This window comes from Ictidomys tridecemlineatus, chromosome 3 (assembly GCF_052094955.1).
Source record: "Ictidomys tridecemlineatus isolate mIctTri1 chromosome 3, mIctTri1.hap1, whole genome shotgun sequence".
Classification (NCBI taxonomy): domain Eukaryota; kingdom Metazoa; phylum Chordata; class Mammalia; order Rodentia; family Sciuridae; genus Ictidomys; species Ictidomys tridecemlineatus.
This window is the reverse complement of record NC_135479.1, coordinates 17,510,473-17,536,864: the sequence shown is the minus strand read 5'-3', so window position 1 is coordinate 17,536,864 and position 26,392 is coordinate 17,510,473. Positions and strand designations below refer to the sequence as shown.

Genomic DNA, 26,392 nt, shown 5'->3' with positions numbered 1-26,392 from the left:
CTTTATTGCTACAGATGGGAGTGAAGGAATGCTTGCATCTTTTGCAAATTATCACTTGTAATCCTGTAGTTGTGGATGGTGCTGGATGAGGCAGGAAGTGGGTAGGTTTGGGGTTTGGATGGAGTTGAAGGGAGCTGAGTACACATGTGACCCTAAGTGGGGTCAGGAGAGACTGATGTAGTCCATATGAATGCAGAAGTAGCTCTATACATGTTTTCCAAAATAAAAGCTCAAGGAGGAAAATCTAGGGAAATTACTGCTCTCGCATGTTCTTTACCCTATCCTGCTAGATATGTCCAAGGGTCAACATTTTAAAAATGAAAAACCAATAAACCAATATTAATTTTCTACCAGCTTTTAAAGGGTGGAGAATCCCCTACGAAGACAGGGTATATGTTTGCACATGATTTGAAGGCTTGGGAAGAAAAGCACAGCTTGGCCCCACAGTGCAGCAAGTTCAATGATTCAAATATTCTGGCAACCCCAATACCTGATGAGAGTGGCCGGAAGGTGGAAGATCTTCATGGGCATGAGGTCAACTATGTTTCAGACGATTGGTTCTTGAACCAGAAAGAGTGCACCAGAACAACTGGTATTTTATTTAGAAATCCACACTCCTTGAAGATGATGATGTGTTTTCTGCCTTCTGAAGATGATTATTTACACTGGGGCATGAGGCCTAGAAGCTCTTTCCAACTCTGCACACACTGCCTCTTACTGAAGCATGGCTGCCATAGAGGATTCTAGCTCTAGAACAGCTCTTCTTGCCTATGCCCTTGTTGTTTATACACACATACTTACATGTTACTTTAACTACTTACATGTTACTTTTTACCACATGGCTAGGATTGGTTGTGAATTTTGTACCTTTTAATATGAGAAAAATAAGTATTTTACAAGCACTGATGAGAAGCCAATATTAGAAAATAAAATTTGCCAGTTGCTTGAGGCAAGACAGATTTACTCTCCGCCCTCTTCACCACCCTCAGGAGGAGCAGAGGTCTGTGATGGGGCTTCATCCCTGGGAGAAGAACAAAGCCAAGGTTGTTACTCTTGAAAGGAGCAATTAAGCTTTTCCTCACCTCTTCATTTGAGAATTTTATATCACCCCCAGTCACTTACCCAGCATCCTTATTGAAAATCTCATCCTCATCAGAGGAGTCCTTGTCATGTAGCTTCTGTGCCATGTTTTTCTTACGTGTGGCATTGAGAGGTCTGTACATATCCCTAAGCCAAAGTGGCCGCCTTAACCAGAAAAAGCCCTCCTAGAAAACAGAAAGGGGAACATTAATTCTGCTTCCCGCTGCCTTCCCTGGCCACAGCACTGGGTCCTCTTCAGATTTACCTGATTTTCACTTTCCGTTGAGCTTCTCCTACACAGAAACCCGAAAAAGCTCCTGGGGGGAAACACATGCACAAGACAATTAGTGATGGATGCCATTTTTCATGTCTTTTTTGTAATGTGCACCTTTGGTCTTTTTAGGACAAAGCCAGTACCTTAGTTCATAAGTACAATGAGCAAAATCATGCTAGACCTGGGGTCCTAAAAACAATTCCCTGCATGCTGGGCTACCAGAACTCTCTATGTATGTTCCCAAAGAGCCACATGAGCATAGGCAGGATTAGCAACTCTGCTTACCCTCTTGGCTAAGTACCTTGTACAGTACACAACCATACTGGGCTGAAGTGTTACTCTCTCCAGAGCCTTTCACATCAGTCCTCTTTGGACTTAAATCTCACATGTATCATCATTTTGGGGTGGGGAGCAGGGTGGCTCTTGAGGGAGAAGGTGATTCTATTTCCTAGCTGCTTTATCCTACAAGTTGAATTACATCAAGTAAATACCAAAGTCCAATTAGTAAAGTTGTCTAGCTCACTGATTTCCATATTGCAGGCTGTCACTTATGATTGAGTTGTAAAATCAGTTTAGACATATACATAACAAAAAATAATAGGAAAAAAAAACCTGTGCATTGTTTCAAACACTGCTGATGTTTACATTGAAATGTGTCTACTAATTCACAATATCAAATGTTGCTCACAGCCCAAGTGTGGGTATAATTAATGGAGAAGTACCTAGCTGGAAAGGAACCATTTTCTGACACTGTGACCACAGGGTAAGATATTTTCCCTTTCTTATTCTCCATTTCTTATTATAAAAAGAAGAGACAAACTACTCTTTCTAAGCTCCCTGTTAAAATTCTATGAAATCTAGGTAAAAGGAATAGAGAGTGGGGGTGAGAAGGTGACCAGTAAGGCAAGAAGGTAAAGTTTTCCTACCACCTGGAGAAAGGACTCATACATTCCACTTCTATTTCTGCCAGCCTGGAAGGGGAATAGCACAGCGTGCTAATGACCCAATGCCTTCCCTGTCCCTGAAAGCCTCAAAGAAGGGCTCCAGCTGAGTGTGATGCACGTGAACAGTGGGAGCAGGCACAGCCCAAACCTCTTGCCCTCCACTCTTCTTTCCTTAAGGACTGGAAACAGCAGATGCATCCCTGCTAGTGCCTTTGACCTCAGCAGGCCAGGGAACTAGTTTTCCTGGAGCCAGGGGAGACATGAGAGGAAGTATTCTTCCTGCCTTTAGCAGTTTCCTCACTGTTAAGATTGAAATAGATGAGTTCTAAAATTCTCATTTAAGGGCTAGGATTGTGGCTCAGCGGTAGAGCGCTTGCCTAGCATGTGCGAGGCCCTGGGTTCGATCCTCAGCACTACATAAAAATAAAGATACTGTGACCAACTAAAAAATAAATATTAAAAATAAAATAAAATTCTCATTTTAATACTGCAGGGTTCATATTTACCTTGAGGACTTTTCTTTATCATCTTGTGATGCTGTTTTATGGGAATAAATCTGTTTTGGAAGAAAATACAGTCATAAGTATCACAATGACTACTAATCTCCAAGTCTCTATTCATTCCTTTTATTTATTTTGTCTTATCTACCCAGTGAGATAATAACTTTTCTGAGGGCAGGAATTCTATCCTTTTAATGGTTCTCTGACTCTTCCATAGTACCTAGCTTAGGGTCTTGCATGCAGCTGGCACTTAATATATTTTATTGACTGTTTTAGATAAAATTCAACAGATAATTCCTAATAAAAACACTTAACAGTAGAAAAAGAAAGAACTACTTAACTTGATAAACATGTCTGCCAGAACTTTAAACAACTGTGTCGTTTTAAAATCAAGAATAAGAGTAGGATGCCTGTTATTGCTGCTGTTCAACCTCATTGAGGAGGTCTTAATCAATGTAGTATGAAAAATAAATGGGGGCATAAATGGGGAAAGGAACTGAAACTATGTATCAAAAATGGATTCTACTGTTATGTATAACTAAAAAGATCCAATTAAAAAAATCTATGTAGTGAAAATACTAAAATTCATCTGGGTGTGGTGGCACACACTTATATTCCCAGCAGTCCAAGATATTAAGGTAAGAAGATCAAGTTTAAGGCCAGCCTGGGTAACTTTGAAATACCCTATCTTAGAATAAATGAAAAATATTTTTAAATTTTTTTTTTATTGTAGCTCAGTGGTAGAGCACTTGCCTACCATGCGTGAGGCACTTGGTTTACCGCGTAAAAATAAAATATGGAAGGAAATGCTTCCTTTTAAAAAATAAAAATAAAAAAGACTGGGAGTGCAGCTCAGTGGTGGAGTGCCCCTGAGTTCAATCCCTAACACCACAATAAATAAATAAATAAAGCAACTGGAATTAAGTGGTGTGATGGTATAGAAAAAGACACCTGGATCAATGGGAAAAAAAGAGTCCAGATAAAGATGGTATTTTACATAAGTGAAGAAAGAATCAACCATTAATTAAAATAGTTTTAAGGGCTGGGGTGGTGGCTCAGTGGTAGAGCACTTGCCTGACATGTGTGAGGCACTGTGTTAGATTCTCAGCAACACATATAAACAAATAAATAAATAAATAAAGGTCCATTGACAACCAAAAAAATATTAAGAATAAAATAAAATAGTTTTGAAACAACTGGGTATTCATGTAGGGGGGAAGAATTCCCTATTCCAACCATACTAAAACAAAACACAAATTCCAGAAGGATTAAAAATATAAATAAAAATGCAATGTTAGAAAAGCACTAGAAGAAAGTATCTGAAATCACCTTTATTCCATGAGGTAACAGAGACCTCTCGTTATAACAACAGCTCATCCATGGCCACAAGGCAGTGCTGGTGACAGAGGTGGGTGGCTTGACTAGAAACACACCTACTCTTCACAGCCCTCCCCCTTGTCTTTTTTTCTTATGGATTTATTTTCTTAAGGACTAACATATTTAGTATAAAAAAAGTTTTATAAATCCATGTTAGTCCTTACAATGGTTTGCAATGGTTTTCTTTGTATTTCAACATTTCAAATATTTCCCAGTATTTTTGTCTCTTAAGGAGGGGAACAGGCTTTGTAATAGGAATTGGAATTTTGCTCTTGGTTAGCCACCGAGGTCAGTTGATCTCCTTCATTTGTAAAAGAGGGTTTATAATATTCTCCTACAGGATTTTTGTGAGGATTAAATAAAATAACATGTGGAAACTGTTTGTTCTATATGCTTCACATCCATACATACTATTTGCTAATGGGCATCAGAGATAGGATGGTCACATCTGCTAAAGACTGCTAAAGGTTTCTGCCTGTGGCTATCAGACTTAGAAAGCTCTTTTCCATCAGGTTATAAAAAAATATATATATTGCTTCTATTTTCTTCTATTACTATCATGATTTCTTTCTTTTTTTTAACATTTACTGAAATATGTTTAAGGTGAAAAGTAGGCATCTTTTATTACTTGCTCCTTCATTAGGCTTCTATTACTATTAATTCATTTTTCCCCAGTGATTTGAATTTTTTTATATTTATTTTTAAGATGTAGATGAACAAAACACAATGCCTTTATTTTTATGTGGTGCTGAGGATCAAACCGGTCCTGTCTGTGCTAGCCCGTGCTAGCGCGCTCGCGCTGAGCCACAATCCCAGCCCCCCAGTGATTTGAATATTAAAAATGACATTTAAAAAGTCTCAGGGGCTGAGAGTGTAGCTTAGTGGCAAAGCATACCCAAGGCCCTGGGTTTGATTCTTAACACATAACATGCATGCATATAAATATATGCAAACGTATTAGGATCACTTGAGTCTATTGCTTAGACTCTGTATGCTACTTCAGATACTGGATTACATGATTCCTCATTGTGGAATTGACATAATATCTCATTTCTTTTCTTTTGAACACCATATTGTCCACTATAGTAGTATCTACTACTACATCCTCCCTTGTCTTCCTAGAGCTCATCATCTAAGTGGGGAGAGGAAATAATAAAAATATAAATAAACACGAATATAAGATTGAATTGTACATACAAATTTGTTTTGGGACAGGGATAGACCCCAGGTGCATTTAATCACTGGCCATACTCCAAGCCCTTTTTATGTTTTATTTTGAGACATAGTCTCACTAAGTTGCTTAGGGCCTCACTAAATTAACTGAGGCAAGCTTTGAACTTGTGATCCTCCTGCCTTGGCCTCCTGAGTCACTGGATTATAGCCATGCCCCACCATACCCAGCTGTATAAACAAATTTAAATCAGTATAAAATTTTACAGAAATTCCAAGAAAGGTCACATGCCACCCAGAGATGCAGATCATACCATCTGTGCAATGGCCAGTGATAATCTTCCCAGAGGCTTTTTGCAAACTGACCCCATGTGTAAGCACCCCTTAGGCTCAGAAATTTGACTCTGTCTTCACTGAGAGAGAACTTACTTCTTCCGAGAAGTCTCACCTTATAGATGCTACAGGACTGACCCCAACACAGATTGCCAGAAAATGACCTGATAGTAAGAAATACTTCTGCTCCACAAACAGAACATCTGTCTACACCACAAGGGAATTGCTTCTCTGTAGAGAGGCCTCTGAGGCATACTTAAGCCCAACTGGAAAGCTACTTGGTGAGAATAGAATTAGAACAAAAGGGCTACGGTAGATAGATCCATTCATCTCCTCTCCTGGCCAGGCAGGGGTTGTCCGGCCAGTGAAACTGACTCCACACCTGCCCAGGGATCCATTGCTACTCTCGCAAAATGTTAGGATGGGCACTACTCAAACCAGTTTCCTTTTTTTTTTTTTAATATTTTTTATTGTTGATGGACTTTATTGTCTTTATTTTTATGTGGTGCTGAGGTTCGAATTCAGTGCCTCACGCATGCTAGCTGAAGACACTACCACTGAGCCACAACCCCAGCCCTCAAACCAGTTTCTTTCTTGTCTTTTCTATGCTTTTACTACTGACCAGCTCTCCTGTAGACATATTTTTCTTTCCTTTTTTGGTACTAGGGATTGAACCCAGCCTACTCTAGCTACTCAGCCCTTTCATTTTTTTATTTTGAGAAAGGGTCTTGCTAAGTTGCCCAGACTGGCCTCAATTTTCCTGCTTCAGACTCCTAAGTCACTGGCAGTATAGGTGTGTGCCATCATTCCTGGCCTGGACCTATTTTTCTGTAGATATGTAATATACTCAGTCAGGTTTCTATTCAAGTCTGAGCCATCTGATCCTTATATATTTCTGTTCCACTCCATTAATGGAACAGAGATGTTGGTGTTTCTCTCTCCTATAGCCATCTTTTAAAAAACTGTTTACCAAAAATTTAAATTTTGAAGGGAGGGACAAAGCTTCACAATCACCTCAAGAAATGGAGACAAATCTCATAGTTGGCATAGGTCCAGGAGAACTGGGGTATTCAGAGAAGGCTTTGTGAAGAAAGATGAACTTGAGTTGGTTTTTGACAGATTCATAAAATTTCCACAGACATGGCAAAGTAAGGGAATTTTAGATAGGCAAGGAATGAGCATGGTGTGACAGGTATATGGAGAGGCTGCTCTGGCTGGAATGGAGGACTGCTATTACAGTAGAAAAGGCAAACTAGCTAAGTTGGGTGGTTAAATTGGGAGGGTAGAATCAAGATTGTCAGCTTATTAAATGACTCTTAATATTCTAAACCTGCCTATTGAGAAAAGTAATAAACCATCATGTAAGCAAACACTGAGTCTACATATAGCACTTTTATCTTTTAGCCCTCTCCTTTTACCCCAGGGTAATGACTGCTGCTTGAGAGTGAAGTCATCTCTTGTCATTTCAGTAATAAGGAAAGAAATCAGTGGTAGAATGAGAGTACATCAAAACTTTACAAAAATGAGAGTAACAAATTGTGGACATGGTTTTGGGTTGGACAAATTTTGCTACGATGACATCTCTGGCCACATTAGTCTTAATTTCTTAAGAAATTATTGCTTGTTCTCTTGGTTTCAATTTCTCAAAGATTCCCTGGAAATGAAGTTCCTTTAAAAGTCTCTGGGGCTGGGCACTGTGAAGCACACTTATAATCCCAGCTGCTTGGGAGGCTGAGGCAAAAGGATTGCGAGTTCAAAGCCAGCCTCATCAATTTATCGAGGTACTAAGCGACTCAGTGAGACCCTGTCTCTAAGTAAAATAAAAAAAAGGGCTGGAGATGTGGCTCAATGTTCAAACACCCCTGGGTTCAATCCCTGGTACCAAAAAGTAAAATAAATAAAAATCCCTAGAATATATTTTTCAATAAAAGAACAAAGCATAACTCAGTGTTAGTGACTGAAGAGAAATGTCAAGTAGTAGGTGGGGAAGGAGCTTTGATTTTCAGGGTATACGTTCTAAATCTATTACAATGATAAGATGTATTCTGGAAAACCTGAATTGATTGTTGTCCTTACCTCAATCAGACAGAAAATTATAATCAAAATCATCACCACTACAGTCACAGATATTGCCAAGATGAGTTTGTTGTTATAACCATATCCTGGGACTCCTTTTGTGAGCTAAAAGAAAGAAAAAGAATAATTTTTATTAAGTAAAAAAGAGACTGGGAAAGGATGAAAGTTAACTATTCAAAATTTCCATTCTTCCAGGTGAATAGCTTGCAGTTTGTTAAAGAACACACCAAATTTAATATGTTACATCTTATTATCACACATTTTTTTCCTATTATTTGTTTATCTTGTGTGTTAAGTCCACTTTATTCTCTAATGGAACAAAATGGGGATCACTGTCTTGGGCAAAGTTATGTGGCCAAGACAAGATGTGGACTAGAAGCCCCTGGTCTTCCTGCGAATGCTTCAATTGTATAACCTAAATGATGAAAAAGTCTGGGCTTCTTGTTCAATAGTTGCCCTCACCTCACTTGTCTCCTCATGCTCTTTGTTATCACCCTGGGCTTCTGTGCTCTCATTGATATAGTTCTCAGTTTTCCACTGGTCCGTATCCCATTCGGCCTTGGACACCTTGATTTCTTGCTGCTCACTGAGAAGCTTCATCAGGAGGCCTGTTCTGGAGATGAGCTTGGCACAGGCCAGTTGCACATAGGGCTCAGAGCAGTCCAATTTCAAAGTCCGAATAACATGAGAAATGAGCCTTCTCACGTCATTGTTGGGGATGAGGGACCGAAGTTGCTGGTTTAGCTGAATTTCAAACTGATCACCTGGGGATGCCGTCAATGGGTTGGATAAGTCTTCAGGCTTGGGTTGTGAGTCAGTGTTCGCGTTGAGGTATTCCCATTGTGTCTCATTGGTTTGTTGAACAGTTGGCATTATGTTGAAAGGAGTCACAGCAGAATCTACAGCCTCTGCAGCGGCGTTTTCATAGGTTGCATTTTCAGAGGTGGGTTCATCCAACACAGTAATGTTTGCTTCAAAAATAGTTTTTTCAGGAGGAATTTTTGCAGTATTGTTTTCTGCAGGAACACTTTCTATAGGTTCTGAAAGAGCATATAATCTTGAGAAAGGATTCTCCTGAGAATTCAGGTCTCCTAAAGATGAAAAGGCCCCTCGTGGGGGGGAATTTATGAGGCTCCTTATTGCAGAGAATGGGGGCCTCTTTGCAAGCATCAGTCTATTGTGCAAATTATCCTTTCTGAACTTTCGACTCACTTTGGCCTTGGGTATTCTGTGGGCTGCAAGAGGGTAAGTTTTATGAAAGCTGTGAGTTTTTTTGGACCGTATGACTGGTTTATCAGCCTTCATGCTTTTAACTCGAGCATTTGCATCTTCTAAAACAAAAAGGGGGTAGGTTAAATCTTTTGTTTTGTTTCTAATCTCAGGCTTTAATTTTGAAATGGCGGAGGTGGGAGATTTGCCCAAGGAGTATTGTTTCAAAAAAGAAGAGACTGCTGCCTTATGTTCATTTGTAAATGAAGCGTCCAGGAGGGAGTTTCCCACTAACTTCCTGGGCCTCCGCACCTTGTGAAGCTGCTCTAGTTCCCTTGGGATTGGTCTCCTGAGCCTGCTTTCTTGGGCAACATTCTCCACAAGTGCCCGGGAACTCTGTTTCCTTCCCATACTCTGTTTTCTCATTTCATTGAAGTGTCTTTTCCATATTCCCTTTGGCCCCTTGAGGACTCTGTTCACTCTCTGCAGCCTTTTCTCTATACTCTCAATCTCTGCTAGGCTATTTTCCTGTGGTTGGGCAGTTTCCAATTTCTTTTGAAAGATTTGGCGTTTAAATTTGGGACCTAAAAGCCTAGATTGCATAAGCATGGCAGTTTTTTCTTTTTTTTTCACCTCATCAATTTTTTCCTGAATTTCTGCATCTAACAAATTTTCCAGAAAATAAAGCTTCTTTAATTTGTTTTTATAAGTTGAATTGTTGGATTCAGTTGAAAGAGAGGAGTTATTTGTATTGTTCTTCAAATATTCCATGGCATTACCTCCATCTTGTACGTTTGAAAAAAGCAGTTTAATGAATGGTAATAATGTTGACTCTACATCTTCTAGATTTCCCTCTGAGAAATATGGCAATATGTAATTTAATGCACTTATAACATCACTTTCATCATTGAAGTCTAGCTGTTCATTTAAGAATCCCGAAAAGGTGACACCATTTTTATCTGAAGCTGGCTTTTCAGGCTCAATAGAAAGCTCAGTGCTAGTGTTCTTCTTCCGGGCCTGTAACACCTTCATGAATGATCCTTCTGCATTCCCTACAGATGCATCTTGAACTGTCAAAAAAGAAGAGACTACTTTTGATAACAGAAGACTGATGGACAGCTTTTTGTCAGTCCACAGCCATACATTCCAGCCAAACATTTAAGTGTCATTTGGAAGAAAGAAAAATAATTTCATAATTAAACCTATGAAATGGCAACAACACAAAGAAAAAAAAGACATCTTTTTTGATAAAGTGCTACTTAACTCAGAATATTCCACACTGTATATAAGAACTCTGTTTAGGACAGCCAACTGCCCAATACTCAATAAAAGCCCAAGACTAGAAGAGAAATATTTATGGGCTCTGAGAGATTCTCTACAGATCAGCTGTGTCTCCTTACATTTACATACCCCATGCTGTCCCCGCTCAGATACAGAGGGGGCACAAGGCTTCCTCTATCCACCTCTTCAGTGTGTCATGTTCCTGCCACCATCACAGATGATCATGACAAAGGACATTCTTCAAAGGAGAATAAGAACCAAGATGCTAAAGCACAGGCTCCTCTCTTTCTGTTAACACATCCTCCCCTCATCTAAATATGTCCTTTCCACCTGCTCACCCAGTTCCTTCACCTGGCCCCTGTTCCCCATACATCTTAGGCTCCATAACAGATGCCTCTACACAGGAAAAAAAAAAAAAAAACAAAAAAAAAACGCCCCACCATATCCATACTGGTTCTTTCCCTAAATTAAGGCAGAGATCTGGGATGTGAGTTAAAAGATTTTTTAATTTGCCTGGTTCTATGCCTATGCTGAATGTGCAATAAATCTACAGAATAACAGCATTTTCTGGATAAACAATACTTGAGGTTCTGAAGTACAGTAATGGAAAAGCTATTTTTGTCAGAAGCCTTCCCTGTTTTCATATTAGATGTGAAAACTAGCAATTCTAGCTCTGGGAATCATCCAAAGCTTCTAACTACATGAGGTCAAGTGTACCATTGTGTAGCTGGATTTTTCTTTTTTCCTTTTTTTTTGGTACCTGGGATTTGAACCCAGGGGCACTTAACCATTGAACCACACCCCCAGGTCTTTTTTATTTTTTTATTTTGAGACATGGTCTCACAAAATTGCTTAGGGCCTCACTAAGTTACTGAGGCTGGCTTTGAACTTACAATCCTCCTGCCTCAGCCTCCCAAGCCACTGGGATTGCAGGCCACCATACCCAGCAATAGCTGGTTTCTTTCCCAGGAGAACTAAAAGTATTTTTTGTGTGGTGAGAGTCAAAGAGGAGGTAAGGCTGGAGACAAAAGAGGAATGTGGGTTAGAATTGGGTACAGAAGACCTGGGTTCAAGGCTATAGCACTTGACACCTCCCATCTTGTTTTCCTTATCTGTAAATGGAGATGAAAAATACTTGTTCTGCTCACCTCTGGGGAAAAAGGAAATAATGTAACTGGTGAAAAATCATTTTGAAAAATAAGTTATATGCATGTAATAAGTAGCAAAGTGCTATTAGTTATAATTTGCCCAAGATCACTGGTAGAGACCTATATTTGAGCTATTTGGATATGAAAGCAACCACATTTTGAAAGTCATGAAATTAGTGCTAATAAACCTAATACACAGAAAAACATTTGAAAGCACATGAATTACCTGAGGATAGAAAAGTTTGAGATTAAGAGAAGTTCAGAGTTGGATGGTCTAGGTGCAATTTCTTATTATAGAATCAGAAACTCCTAGACTTCAAATAAAATATTTATTCTCTTTTATAAAGTTGCACAAACAGATCAAAATAGATTGATGCCTGCCCTATAAGGCAGCGGACACTTGAGACCTAGTGTATAAAAAAACAGCTTACTAACTGCATTGTACTATATGAATAAGTTATCACTGGAAGACAAAGTACCAAGCAGAAAGCACAGGACACCATGTGTGGCCATTAATATTATTCCTTCTCCCTTCTATTCCTTTCTCTTCCATTCTTAGGCATATGGAATAGCTATATTATTAAATTATAGCTGAAAACCTCACTTTGAGCAAGAGAGCAATCCAGAAATTTAGGGAGTTGAATTCTAGATAAATAAATAAAAATAAAGCAGTTTCATCATTAGTTTGAAAAATCTATGATCACCAGTTAAAAGTTGAATAACAAAACAAATAAAAGTTAAGACATTTCTCATCAGGCAATTCAGACTCACGGCAACGTGTATTGTTTGTCCGACATGCACTGTCACATCGCAGCTTCACTGTCTTGCAGACAACTTCAATATTATTTTTAAACTGGCAGAGGCAGCAGGCCAAATGGCTAGGTAAGATCCTATAAATAGAAACACAGAGGATTAAGTTAATGGAAAAGGAGATACTTGAGTAGTAGAAGAACAGTCCAAGGCTACCACAGGACAGTGTAGAAAGGAGTTCTTGATACATATAGCCTGGACAAGTTGGATAGAAACCAATGGTAAACTGTTTTTTTAATTATTATTTTTGTACCAGGGATTGGATCCAAAAGTGCTTAACCACTGAGCCGTGTTCTCAGCCCTTTTTATTTTTTGAGACAGGGTCTTACTAAATTGCTTAGGACCTTGCTAAGTTGCTGAGGCTGGCTTTGAACTCATGATCCTCTTGCCTCAGCCTCCTGAGCAGACAGGATTATAGGCATGTGCCATGGTGCCTGGCATGTGGCTCTTGAATACTGTAAATATATAGGAAGGAGGAGGGAGATGCCAACCAGAAAGGAAAGCATGGCAGTGGGTATGGAAGGCCTAAATAAAAAAGAAATTAGAATTGGGTGACAGTAAAAACATCTCCTTTCAACTTAAAATCTTGCTCTGGGTTAGGAGTGCACAGAAAGATAGAATTCTAAGAAGGATCTGAATAAGTCTCCAACTACTAGAGTCCATATCTCAATTCCGTTTGAGAGTGGTAAATGGTAGACATTATTCTGGGCATAAACAATAGCTTAGTTTAACTCACATTGTGTGGTTAAACAACAATAGAAATCACATTGGCCAAATCTGGACACTTTGACATGTAAAAGCATAAAGAGAAGAAATGTGCATAAAAATAGATATTAAATATCATCAGCTATTAAAGAAATGCAAATTAAAACCACAATGAGATACCACTACATTCCTACTAGTAGAAAGGCTAAAAAAATATTATTCCTTGAAACAAGAAATAACTTGAAACAAGGATTAGATGAAGACATGGAGAAACTGCAACTCTTCTATTTTGATAGTAGATATGCTAAGAATTATGCTAAGTGAAAGAAGCTAAAAATCTACTACTAGATGATTTTATTTATAAGACATTCTGGAAAATTTTAAACTATAGGGAAAGATAAAAGATTTGGTGGGGGCTGGGGATGTGGCTCAAGCGGTAGCGCGCTCGCCTGGCATGCATGCGACCCGGGTTCGATCCCCAGCACCACATACCAACAAAGATGTTGTGTCCGCCGAGAACTAAAAAAAAAAAATATTAAAAAAAAATTCTCTGTCTCTCTCTCTCTCTCTCTCTCCTCTCTCACTCTCTCTTAAAAAAAAAAAAAAAGATTTGGTGGTTTGTAGGGGCTGGTGGTGGGAGGAGTGGATGAATGCAAAGCGATGTAAGGGGCTATTTTGGGGATGACAAATGTTCTATATCATCAGGTGGTGGTAACTATATTACTATACATCAAACTGTACGCTTACAGTGTGAATTTTATTACATGAAAATTATACCTCAATAAAGTTAAGAAAATAATGTATTAAAATAATTTTAAATTTAAGATATGAAAAGAGACCTAAAAAAATCAAGTAAAATAAATCTAAGAAAAAAAATAACTTACAGTTTTTCCAATTCAAGAGTCATCAGGAGGATATTCTCAATTGTCGAAAGCGATACTTGAGTTGTTCCCATGTCTCTGAAAGAGAAAGCCAAGATATTCATGATGAACCCCAATAAATATTCTATACTTGAAAAAATATTTCAAGGACATGTGATAACTTCTATTTTGGCTTCTCATAAAACAAGCTGCCTTAAGAGTTTATTTCGCATAGAAGATAATTCCATAAAGCTCTTATTGAAGATATGTAAGTTTACTATTTGGACCATCAAATAATGATCTTGGCATTGAAAAATAGAACTTACATCTTTTTTAAACCATCATCTTACTTCTTATTTTCATATTGCATCATTTCTTTCTTTTTTTTAGATGTAGATGGACACAATATCTTAATTTATATATTTTTATGTTGTGTCGAGGATTGAACCCAGTGCCTCACGCATGCAAGGCAAGCGCTCTACCACTGAGCTACAACCCAAGCCCCTCTTTTTTTCTTTTTTAAAAATAATATACATGTATTCCTCTTTGCTTTCTGGGATAAATAATATATTCTTACATGTGTTTACATGTTCCATATCTGTAAGTGTTCTTTAATATGGCTGCCTTCTTCTGATGGCTGTCTTGCCCCATGATATATCCTTCCTTAACTCTTCTTTACCATAACATTTTTCTCCAGTAACTAATTAAAATTAAAATTATGACTTTTTAGTATTAATACAAAATACTTAACCCTTTGATGAAGTAAACAAGAAGAGCAGAAATCATATCTTGAGTTTAAAATTGTTGTAATACTTACAGATATTTTAATGCTGGCAATTTAAAAAGATATGAATCTTCAACAGTTGTCAGAGGATTACGACTGAGAATTCTGAAACATGCAATTATATTATATTTGAAAATTATATTTTCAACATGCATGAGACTACTTTTTTATAAAGAACTTATATGTTTAAAAAATATTTTGTCTTTATATATAAATCACCCTTAGAATTTTATAAGGCACTTTTTTATTTGGGAATTATCCAGCTCTCTAGAAGATAAAGTGGAAAAGAGAAAGAAAAAGAAAAAAGGAGGGGAAAAAAGTGAACACAAAGAAAAAAATATGGCAAAGAATTTTCAGGTCAAAAACCCTGGAAGTAACTATACTAGTAGGAAGCCCTTGCCCTATAGGAAACAGTATTTTTAGTGCCTTCCATAGTTCAAGGTGTTTGTCTTTCATTTTTAGAAATTTAAAACATTTCATGGTCTAATTCACTTAGTTAAGAAAAAATATAGAACCAATTTCTTGGCTTGGAAGTCAAAAGAAAGAGGATAAAGTTTTAAGCAATGGAACTGGTAGAAGTCATGCTCCCAGCACCTACTGTCACTGGTATTTTTCTATCACTTCAGAGCCTTTTCCCATAGCATGTGATCACCTGCTGACTTGTCAGTCTCCTGGCAGGGAGAGGGCAGGGATCTCATGTTACTATCATTGTCATTCCTATGCCGGGTATATGCCGCAAATTTTCTAGGTATTAATAAATGTTTGTTGAATAAATAAATAACATTATGTTTACATGTAAATAAAATGAATAAATTCTTTCTTTTTGAGATGGGATCTCACTATGTTGCTCAGGGTGGCCTTGAACTCCTGGGCTCAAGTGATTCTCCTGCCATAGCCTCTGGAGTAGCTGGGACTATAGGAATGTGCCACAACACCAGAAATGAACTTTTTTTTTTTTTTGTATGCAGGATTGAACTAGGGGTACTCTACTAGTGAGCTATATACCCAGCTCTTCTTATTTTTTATTTTGAGACAGGGTCTTGATAAGTTGCCCAGGCTGGCCTTGAAACTGTTGAAGCTTGCCTCAAACTTGCAATCCTCTTGCCTCAGCCTCCCAGTGTAAATTTATTTTTTATGCAAATGTTTACTTTAAAATACTGAAAGATATTTCTTCAATTCATTAAAGCAAGCAAACAGAAAACAAAAAGACAAAAGAATTAGGAAAAAAGAAAAAGAAAATCTGACTTTAGCTTAACTCAAGAATCATTAGTGTATTCCTACAGAACACTTTTTTGGGGGGTCACCAGAAATAGTACCCAGGGGAACTTAACCACTGAGCCATATCTCTAGCCCTTTTTATGTTTTGAGATACAGCCTCACTAAGTTGCTAAGGCTGGCTTTGAACTTGTGATCCTCTTGCCTCAGACTCCTGAGCTACTGGAGTTTATAGGAATGTCTTACTGAACCTGGCTAGAACATTTTTTTAGTTGTTTCTTTATAATTATTCATAACATTTTAGGAATCATTTTAACATAATTATAAAAGCATGTAATATAATTTGCTCTAATTCGGTCCCTAGTACTCCCTGTTCCCCCTCTTCTCCTTCCCCCTGTTCTCTCCCTTCTACTCTATTGATCTTTCTGCTATTTACTTGTAGTTTTTAAGAATAATTATTGCAGCTAACATCTATTAGGCTGCCAGGCATCTATGATCAGCATTTCATATTTAATCCTCATAATAAGCTTATGTGGTAAATGTTATCATTACCCCATTTTACAAATGAAGAAACTGAGGCACAGAGAAGTTATATAACTTGTCCTAGGGCCACCAAACTTAGTAAGAAGCAAAGCTGGAATTTGAACTCATTTCTGACCCCAAAGCCCATATAAAGAAAAAAAAGGGGGGGGGGAAGACAGACGTTACTTTAACCTTAGCTTTGAGAGAACTAAATTCAGAAATGCCTTGGTAAACTTCATCTGCTCATCTGGAAAAGTTTATGAGAATTATACTTTTACTTCTTTTCCCTAATTATTTTCCATGATTAAATAATTAGCCCACAGAACTGAGACTGTAGAGATTTAAAACCTTTTTATAGGTGACATCAGTGAAAATTGGTGGAGTAAAGATATCTGAAAATACATCCCTCCACAAAGGCAACAACAACAACAAAATGGCAAAATGGTCAAAATCACTTTTTCCAATGTTCTGGAAATTTAATCAAAGGCTTACGGCAAATTAAGAAGCATTTATTCCAGAAAAACAGCTGAATTTCTTCCATTCCTCACTCTCTAGCTCAGTGATAGCTTTAAAAAATAGCCCAGCTGAGTGCGGTGGTGCACCCTGTAATCCCAATGGCTCAGGAGGCTGAAGCAGGAGGATCATGAGTTCAAAGCCAGCCTCAGCAAAAGCGAGGTGCTAAGCAATTCAGTGAGACCCTATCTCTAAAAAAAAATTCAAAATAGAGCTGGGAGGTGGTTTAGTGGTTGAGTGCCCCTGAGCTCAATCCCCAGTACCCCCAAACAACAACAACAACAAAAAGCTCTTAAGATAAAATATAGGAGTAAATGCTCACGACCTTGTTTTAGGTAAAAGTTTCTCAGATATGACACTAAAAGTATAAATAACCAATGGAAAAATTAGGTAAATTAGATTGTATCAAAATTTAAAACTTTTATGCTTTGAAGGACACTATTAAGAAGGTGAAATGACAACTTATAGAAGGGGATAAAATATTTATAGATCATATAGCTGATAATACACAGAATACCCAAAATGTATAAAGAACTCCTATAACTCTGAAAAAAAAAGAACTCAATTTTAAAATGGGGAAAGTCATGAATAAACATCTCTTCAAATAAGATATGTAAAGGCCAACATGCTCATGAAGAGAATGCTCAGTTTCTCAAGTCATTAGGAAAATGCAAATTAAAACCACAAGATACTACTTTATACTCATAATGTTATGAAGAGAAAGACTGGTTAAACATTGTTCCTTAATCTAAGGCTTTAAATAAAAATAAGACAGATAATAACAAGTGTTGACAAAAATACAGAGAAACTTGAACCCTCATACTTTGTAGCTGGGAATGTAAAATGGTGAAGCCACTGTGGAAAACAGTCTGGGAATTCCTCAAAAAAGTTAACTATAGTTACCACATGACCCACCAATTCCCTTCCTAGGTATGCACCCTAGAATTCCCTTCTTAGGTATGCACCCTAGAATTAAAAACATGTGTCTACACAAAAACTGGCATTATTCATAATAGCCTCAAAGTAGAAACATCCCAAATATCCATTAATTAATGTTTAGATGAATTGATATAATGGTACATCTATACAATGGGATATTATTCAGCTGTAGAAAGTACTGATAACTGGGCTGGGGTTGTGGCTCAAGCTGTGGTACGCTCGCCTGGCATGCGTGCGGCCCGGGTTCGATCCTTAGCACCACATACAAACAAAGATGTTGTATCCGCCAAGAACTAAAAAATAAATATTAAAAAATTCTCTCTCTCTCTCTCTCTCTCTAAAAAAAAAAAAAAAAGAAAGTACTGATAACTGTTTCAAGGGTGAACCTAGGAAACAATAAACCATGTGAAAGCCAGATATAAAAGGCCATTACAATATAACTTGTCTATGTGAAATGTCCAGTATAGGCAAATCCAGAAGGACAGAAAGTAGTGAATGCCAGGGACTGTGGGGAGAAAGAAAGAGAAAGTGATAGCTAACTGGAACCATGTTTCCTTTTGGAGTGATGGAAATGTTCAGGCAGATAATGGCGATTGTTGCACAACCTATGAATGCACTGAATATCCTGAATTGTGCTTTGTAATGTTGCTTTTTTGTGGTATGTGTGTTATATCAATTTTATTATTTCCATGTTTCCCCATTCACAAGACAGAGAAGGCACAGGGCCTGGGTTGAAATGTATATGGGGTCTGTTTATTCTGCTCCCTCTTTCTGTACAGTTAATGTAAGAACACAGCCTGTAGTAAGCAAGAGGAGGGAAAAGAACCATATTTTAATGTATAGAACACCAACTGCTACAAGCCTAATCATGTCAGTAGATGGAATAAAGAGGAGTGACATTTCATACTCTTCCATGACTAAGGTCAAAGTGACTAACTGGTGAAGCCAGCAGCCACATAGCTTGTTCTTGCCTAGTGCATTTTTCCAGATATTTTTCAGTCTCATTAACTTGCCCAATTTATAACACTAGTTGTGATGTTATGAAGACAAAAAAATTTGAATGACACAGGTTTGTTCCCAAACTTGGGCTTTAAACATTCTATGCCATGAGTGGGGGCATTAAAACCTGTAAGGTGGCTGGTGTGTTCTGTAAAAGTACGCTCCCTTTCCATTAGCCTTTAAGAATGACTGTAAAGCAATATGTAGCCAGAAGAATGTAGCAAAGTTTGTTATTATCTTTCCTTTAAAATGATCTCAATTCTTCAGTGCTTCTCTCTTTTTTAGCAGTTCACACATGGCTTTGTGCCCTTCATCTCAGCATTTCCTCTCAACAGGCAGCCCTTCTACGACTAACACTGGGTCTTTGCATTTGTCCCTAGTGAAATTAAAACATGAGGCCACAGTCTAGATTATCCTATTTTTTTCCTCCTGTATTAGAGCATCATTTTCTTCATTAAGGTTGTGCCTGTGCAATGGAGAGAGTGAGGGGGAAGCTGGAACACACTATAGTGACTCTTTTTCATGAACCAAACATATGAACATTTGTAGATTCAGAGTGGACACTTCACTAGAGATCATTTCCATTTCTCCCTCAATTCCCTGATTTTATAGATAAACTAAAGTGCAGTGACTCCTCATCCATTGCCTTTTTGATACCTTTGTGGGAGTACCAGTGGCTAATTTTTTTTTTGCCTTAAAGACTGTCTCAGAGGCAAAGTTTGAGATGCATTGCCTGTTTATATGTTTGTTTTGTGTTACCGGGGATTGAACCCAGGAGTGTTCTACCACTAAGCCACATCTCCATCCTGTCCCTGCCACCACTTTTTTTTTTTTTGGATCCAGGAATTGAACCCAGGGGTGCTTAACTACTAAACTACACATCCAGCCCTTTTAATTTTTGAGACAGGATCTTGCTCAGTTGCTTACAGCCTCACTAAATTGTTGAGGCTGGCTTTGAACTTGCAATCCTCCTGCCTCAGCCTCCTGGGTGTTAGGATTACAGGCATGCACCCCTGCACTCTGCTTCTAGCCCTTTTTATTTTATTTTGAGATAGGGTCTCACTAAGTTGCTAAGGCTGGCCTTGAACTTGTGATTCTCCTGCTGTAGGCTCCTCCCAAGTAACTGGGATTACAGATGTGCATCACTATGCCCAGCTTGAGAAGTACAGTTTTAAGTGATTTTAAAAATATACCTTATTAGAAAAGGAAAACTCAAATTTGTTTGCTCAAGCCTTTTGCTGTAGGAACAATGGGACAGAATAAAGGTAAGCTCACAAAATAAGGGAACATTTCTTACCTGTTATTTTTTTTTTCTCCAAATTCTTCTATACAGGTCCAGACAGATGGGCTACGTTTCCTTTCTATTAACTGAGGAGACAGAGAAGAATTGAGGACTGAAGCGTCATCACTGTTCCTGAATGTACTGAAATCCTAACAGCTTTAGCTGAAAATATGTCCAAAGCAGGCAGTCAAAACAAACTTAAAATAGGACAAACTCCAACACTATCTATCTATGCTAGAATCACAAGGCAGGCAGGGAAACTGGTTCCTTTGAGGAAGGTAGTCAAAGAAATAAGCAGAGTAGCCCTCACCCTGTTCCAGCATGTTTGAAGTACTTGGGGATGGAGTAACCCCTTTCCTTTATTCATCTACATAGGTCCATGAGCCATAAGAAAATGACTCCCCACATGAAGCTCCTCAATACAAGACCTCCGACTGCACCACGTCAGTCCTTTCTAAAGGCAAAGTCTAAAGGAATCTGACATGGCAAGCCTGTATCTGAAAGTGCTGAGAAGAGCCTTGAAGAAGACTCCCTGGCAGTGAGGAACAGAAGAAGCAGCAAGGACCCTGGAATCAGGCAGACCTGGGTTTGAATTCTGACTCTGTCACTTTCTACTGAAGTGACTTGAGTCACAAACATCTGTGAGCCTTATTAGTAGCATTTTCCTCACACCAGGCAGTTTGAGGATTAAATGAAAGAACATGTTAAGGCATCTAGGATGGGCTGGGCCCAGAGAAGGCTGTGATGATGTCAAATATGCACTGGCCAATGAACAGGAACCCTGGGGATGCCCAGAGGTGGTATGGCCATAGCTCTAGAAGTACAGAATTCTCAAAGGGAAACAGAGCTCTCTGCTCCAAAAGTCCTACGCAAGTCAGAAGCCAACTTCAAGATACAATGCACAAAGAGCCAAATTGTTATCAGCCAGCTTTTATTACAAGGAAACAAATGCTGCATGGAAAATTATTTGTAAAGTTTGTGATTTTGCCACTTACTAACAGTGTGAACCTAGGCAAGATTTCTGAATTTCAACTTTTTCATCTGAAAAATGGGGAATAATAATATCAACATTGCAAGATTTCTTGGGAAAATAAGATAACATGTTTTGAATATTTATCATGTGCTAAGCACTATTCTAAGGCTTTTCGGTATGTCATCTCATTTGCATAAATACTTAATATAGTGCCTGGAACATAATAAACAACTAGTAAATTAGGCATTAAATAAATGTAATGGGCAGAGGAAGAATTACTAAGGTTCCAAGAGGAGAGAAGAGAAGATGCCTGTTTCCCAGGTGGGAAGAATAAGATGCAACTGGGAGAAGAAAGGTATAATAGTTACTGGATATGAGATTCTCAAAACTTTTGAACCATTACAAATTAAACCAATCTAACTCACCCCAAAGGACAGAACTGAGCTCTTTTTTTCATATTTAATGTTTATGCCTCTCTGAATCTGAAAGAAGCTGCCAGGATTCCAGTACAAACCAAAAAGTGATGACCATACCCTGAAGCATACAAACTTTTGTGTCTCTACAGCTGTCCATAGGAAACTGGTGCTAGTGGACTATGGGGGAGCAATAGGGCATTTCTGGGACTGCAGCTCAATCTGCCTTTATAGTGTGGCACACCTACCTCATGGATATTCTCAGTAGTGGAATAAATAACAGGGATAAATCTTGGATTTGCCTCTTATTCGTTCTTTGTGCTTATGTTCTTGGCACAATATTGATGTGTCATAGATAAGTCAGCATGTGAATATGCTCTATCTGAATAGAGCCTGCCTTTCTACCTTGTAGAGTCCTTCAGTTTCTAAACTCATGGAGCTTGTATTGTTAGAACCAATGAAGTAACTAAAAGAATTTTTAAAAAATAAGCCATCAGTCTGGACCTGTGTAGGTGAATGAAGGAGAAGCACTTTAAAGTCAGGGGGAAAAAAGTAAACTTAACATTTAGGATTATCAACCAGTACTACTTTTCCATATAATATGTTTCATTTCTGATTTCATCTGGAAGAGATATGATTATTACTACCATTTAAACAGTGGTACTTTACTAATAAGCTCTTGGCACATCTTTTTTCAGGTTCAAAATAGTCTAACATACTGCTAAGTTGTTGCATCAGTGTTTGTCAATAATAGAAAGGCCTTATTTGAGATATTTACCAGGTTGTATTACATGGAACCCAGAGGTGAATCCAGACTTTGTGGGGCCTGAAACTTATCTAATTTGGGAAATTACCTCTGATAAAAACATGCAAAATTTATGTATATAAAAATTGGGAGGGCTGGGCATGGTGTCACACTCCTGTAATCTCAGTGGCTTGAGAGGCTGAAGGAGGAAGATCGCGGGTTCAAAGCCAGCCTTGGCAATGGAGAGGCACTACACAACTCAGTGAGACCCTGTCTCTAAATAAAATATAAAAAGGGGTGGGGATGTGGCTCAGTAGTTGAGGGCCCCTGAGTTCAATCCCCAGTACCAACAACAACAAAAAAAAAAAAAAAAAAAAAGGAAAGGAAAAAGAAAAAGAAAAAGAAATTGCGAGGGCCCCAATCAGAACCTTAGAAGAGACCTGTGCAAGGGAGGAGACCCAGAGCTTAGGTTCCATTCAATTCATGATATATCTACATCAGCTGAGACCTCTGAACAAACTTTTATAGTTCAGGGAAAATTGGTATTTTAACTTATAAACATCCCAGTACATTCATATTGATCATAAAATTACCGGCATCTTCCCTTGGCAAGTTGCCTTTGGAAAGAAATTTAAGAGGCTTATCTCTCACTATGGCAAGTGTTTCCTGAAGCAAAATGGCTTTATCTATTTGAAAAATTTTACCCAAAACAAAAGTGCTCAGCTCCCAATACACACTTGGTGAATCGTGACCATTGCGCCAATCTTTTTTTTTTCCCCCTCTCTTTTTGGTACTGGGGATTGAACTCAGGGGCACTTAACCACTGAGCCACACCCCCCAGCTCTTTTTTGTATTTTATTTAGAGACAAGGTCTCACTGAGTTAATTAGGGACTTTGCTAACTTGCTGAGGCTGGCTTTAAATGCATAATCCACCTGCCTCAGCCTCCTAGCTGCTGGGATTATAGGCGTGTGTCACTATGCCCAGTTCTTTTCTTCTTTTTTAAGAGACAGGTCTTACTATGTTGCCCAGATTGGCCTTGAACTCCTGTCTTAGCCTCCCAAATGGCTGGGACCACAGCTGTGCACCTTGTCTGGCTCAATGTGCCAATCTATGAAAGCAACTATGAATTGGTCTGAGAGGCAGAGCTCCATTCGCATTGCATGATGTGAGTGTTAATGTCCATTGCCAGTTGGCTCTGAGTTCTCATCATGAAGCAAATGCCTTTTTCTGTTCAGATGAACACAGAAACTAGAGATAAGTTGGTGCCTCCTCCATTATGAGTCTTTTCTGACCCACCACCCATCCCTGTTTGTTTGAAAAGTAGACTCTCCATATTCTTTCCCCAAGTTAGGCTTCAGCAAATTGATGAAGGGGAGGAGGTGGCTGCAATAAATGAGCATCTGAAGGAAAAGTTAATCCAGCTCCAGGCATACCATAACCATCCCTTCATGGAACCCAAAATGAACCATGTGAACCTGGATTTCTGATCCACGAGACAGGTGAACAATTTTTTCCAAAATTGAGTTGAGGGGAGAACTTTCACCTTGAGACTTAAATCCCTTTCAGGGGTTAGGGGTATATGTTGCTCAGTGCCAGAGTGCTTGGCTAGAATGCCCAAGGCCCTGGGTTCCATCCCCAGCACCGAAAACCAAAACAAATCAAATAAATAAGTAAAAATAAAATTTCCTTTTGAGCTGAAAGGAAATAAAACCCATACTTCTTGTTGAGGGTAGTCAGGAAAGAAAGTATATGTAATTAGATCAGAGCAATGTATTTTCTTTACAAATGTTTTTTACACTATATCATAAACATCATCTTTCTCACACCTCAAAGATTCTTACTGCCTACATACAATTCATGACTTCAGAGGCAGGTATTTTTAGAAAAATAATGCTCTGGGTGATTGGGGAGAGAGGTCCCCTGAGCCAATTCGTTTCTGCTTTCCATTGAGAAAGCACCTGTACCTGTGCTCCCTGGAGGGCTTTATGCTGAACTTCATTCTTTGTAGCCCTGTTGCATATATTTAAGCAGTTAGGGACTCTAAATGTGAGACTGAATCAGAGTTAAACTCAAAAATGAAATTCAAGGACAATTCACATGTCAGAGCATCATCACTGAGACTACCATGGCAATGCTAATTTGGGTGTTGCTTGTATGATGCTTTCTATTATCTATGCCAGAGATCAGTGCTAGGGAAAGCAGAGCATGTCCTATATAAATTACAAGTCTCTTGGCTTCTCTGTGCCTTAGTTTCCTCATTTGAAAAGAATGAATGGATCTTAAGACATACTTCTCAGAATAAGACAGGGCTTACATCAAGCTAACCAATAACTGTATAACGTTTTTAACACATAGTTTTGGGGTTTTTTTTGTACATGCGTGTATCTTCTATTTCACTTACAACTTGTGTAAAAACTGCAGTCCATGCCATGCCTGAAATGTTCCAAAGCCCAGTTCTGTGAGTAAATTGCAACCAAGGTTTCTACAAAAAAGAAAGCCAAAGAAGAAGGAGAAGAAAAAAGATATTCTTTCAGAACATTTATCATTTGGCAGTGATTCTAACTTATATATGATGAAATGTAACCTCAATACTTTTTCCACACACTAAAGAAATCTTGCTGTGGAAGATCCTGACTTATGACTTATATTTCTGCATTTATACATGCAGAGCCTTAGCTATAAAACAGTGAATGCTCAAAAAATACTTGTGATATTTACTTCTCTAAAACAGGGCTTCAGAACTTCAATGCTATTAACATTTTGGGCTGGAAAATTCTTGTTGTGGAGTTTTGTCCTGTATATTGTAGATGTTTAGCAGCATCCCTGGTGTCTGGCCATTAGATGCCAAAATGTCACCTGGGTGTAAAATCACACTAATTGAACCACTGCTCTGTAATGACTCATTTCAATCCATGTATAATAATTCTCATACTTATCTTTGCTAGATACTAAAAAGATTTGCTATATAACTTTAGTAACTTTTTACTAATAAAATTTTAATCATAATTTCAAATGAGTATCAAGGGGGTTTATAAAATTTCAAATATCATCAAGTTAACTTACATAAATTGCAAAAAAGGTAGTGGTTCAAATGTACGTCTTTCGATAGATTGTATTTTATTGCAGGATAAATCTCTAGGAAAAGTAAAAGGAAAATATTGCCTTGATTAGATATTAGCTATCTAATTAGTATGAATAAATAGAATCCAGAATTGATAATATTGAATACCTAGTTTTTGTTTAAATTCTAAACCTTTGGACTTATATTTTAATTTTTTAGAGTTTTTAACCCTGCCCACTCTTCTCTTGAGTCTCACTTTCATAAGTAAAATATACAACTTTATATCTTGACAGGTTTTGAGATAGTCTTTCCTGACAGTAGGATAATTATTATGTGACCTTTTACAGTTTTATCAAGTTCAAGATTATGAGCTACAAGTATTAATTTCTGCATGTAATTTTTAAAATTAAAGGGAATATTCTCATGTTCCTGGCTTAATTTGGTTTTTCTTTCACACGTGCATGTGTGTGTGTGTGTGTGTGTGTTACAGGGGATTGAACCCAGGGCCTTGTGCATGCTAAGCAAGCACTTTAACACTGAGCTATACCCCTAGTCCTTTATTCTATTTTTCTAACCCAGTTTAATACTAGAAGGAAAAGATACCTTTCAAATCATTTGAAAGACAGTTACTCCTCTAATTAATACATGTATTTGAACTAATTCAGAGTTGTACTTTTTATCATACTAATGGAAACTCATTTTGGTTTCATATTTCCTTAATACTCCATGAAGTACCTGCTTCAGTTGTGTAGTGCTGGGACAATGAAAAACAACATGGAACTGGATTTTTATTTGAAAACACCCATTCTGATTAGAGTTGACTCTCTTACTTCCACAGATTTCAGCTTGTTCCTCACTTTTCACCGGGATGGGTAGAACTGTCATGTCTGGTGTCTCCAACTCTAGGCTCTCCCTTTCTAATCAATCCCAAACTCAGTCACCAGTTAGGCTGTCTAGAATTGGTTCTTAAAGACCAGTATTACCTGGGAACTTTTGAAGAATGCAAAATTCTCAGCCCTACTCCAGAATGACTGAATCAGTAACTATGAGGGTGGTATCCAGAACCAAGTTCTACAAAGTCCTCCAGGTGAATCTGAGACTCAAGGTTGTTTTAGAGCACTGCAGATGGTTCCCCACCATGGCTCCTTTGCTTGGCACTCAAAGTCCTAGAAGGTTG

At 38.1% G+C, this 26,392-nt stretch overlaps 1 protein-coding gene and 1 non-coding gene across 2 annotated transcripts in view; both read right to left on the bottom strand.

Moving 5' to 3' along the window:
* Positions 1-576: 576 nt before the first annotated feature.
* LOC101966134 (uncharacterized) overlaps positions 577-26,392 on the bottom strand; it is a 37,779-nt gene continuing 11,963 nt past the window's right edge. Inside the window, exons 4-14 of the mRNA XM_078041940.1 lie at positions 25,218-25,289; positions 24,556-24,636; positions 14,585-14,656; positions 13,792-13,866; positions 12,164-12,282; positions 8,217-10,033; positions 7,755-7,859; positions 2,805-2,854; positions 1,346-1,397; positions 1,123-1,265; positions 577-1,021 (exon numbers count right to left, since the gene is read on the bottom strand). Coding sequence (XP_077898066.1) covers positions 961-1,021; positions 1,123-1,265; positions 1,346-1,397; positions 2,805-2,854; positions 7,755-7,859; positions 8,217-10,033; positions 12,164-12,282; positions 13,792-13,866; positions 14,585-14,656; positions 24,556-24,636; positions 25,218-25,289 — 2,647 coding nt within the window. The 3' untranslated portion in view covers positions 577-960. The remainder of the gene's footprint in view (positions 1,022-1,122; positions 1,266-1,345; positions 1,398-2,804; positions 2,855-7,754; positions 7,860-8,216; positions 10,034-12,163; positions 12,283-13,791; positions 13,867-14,584; positions 14,657-24,555; positions 24,637-25,217; positions 25,290-26,392) is intronic.
* LOC120884655 (small nucleolar RNA SNORA51) lies at positions 18,428-18,559 on the bottom strand. The gene has a single exon (XR_005727078.1). It is a non-coding gene; the product is annotated as a small nucleolar RNA SNORA51 (small nucleolar RNA).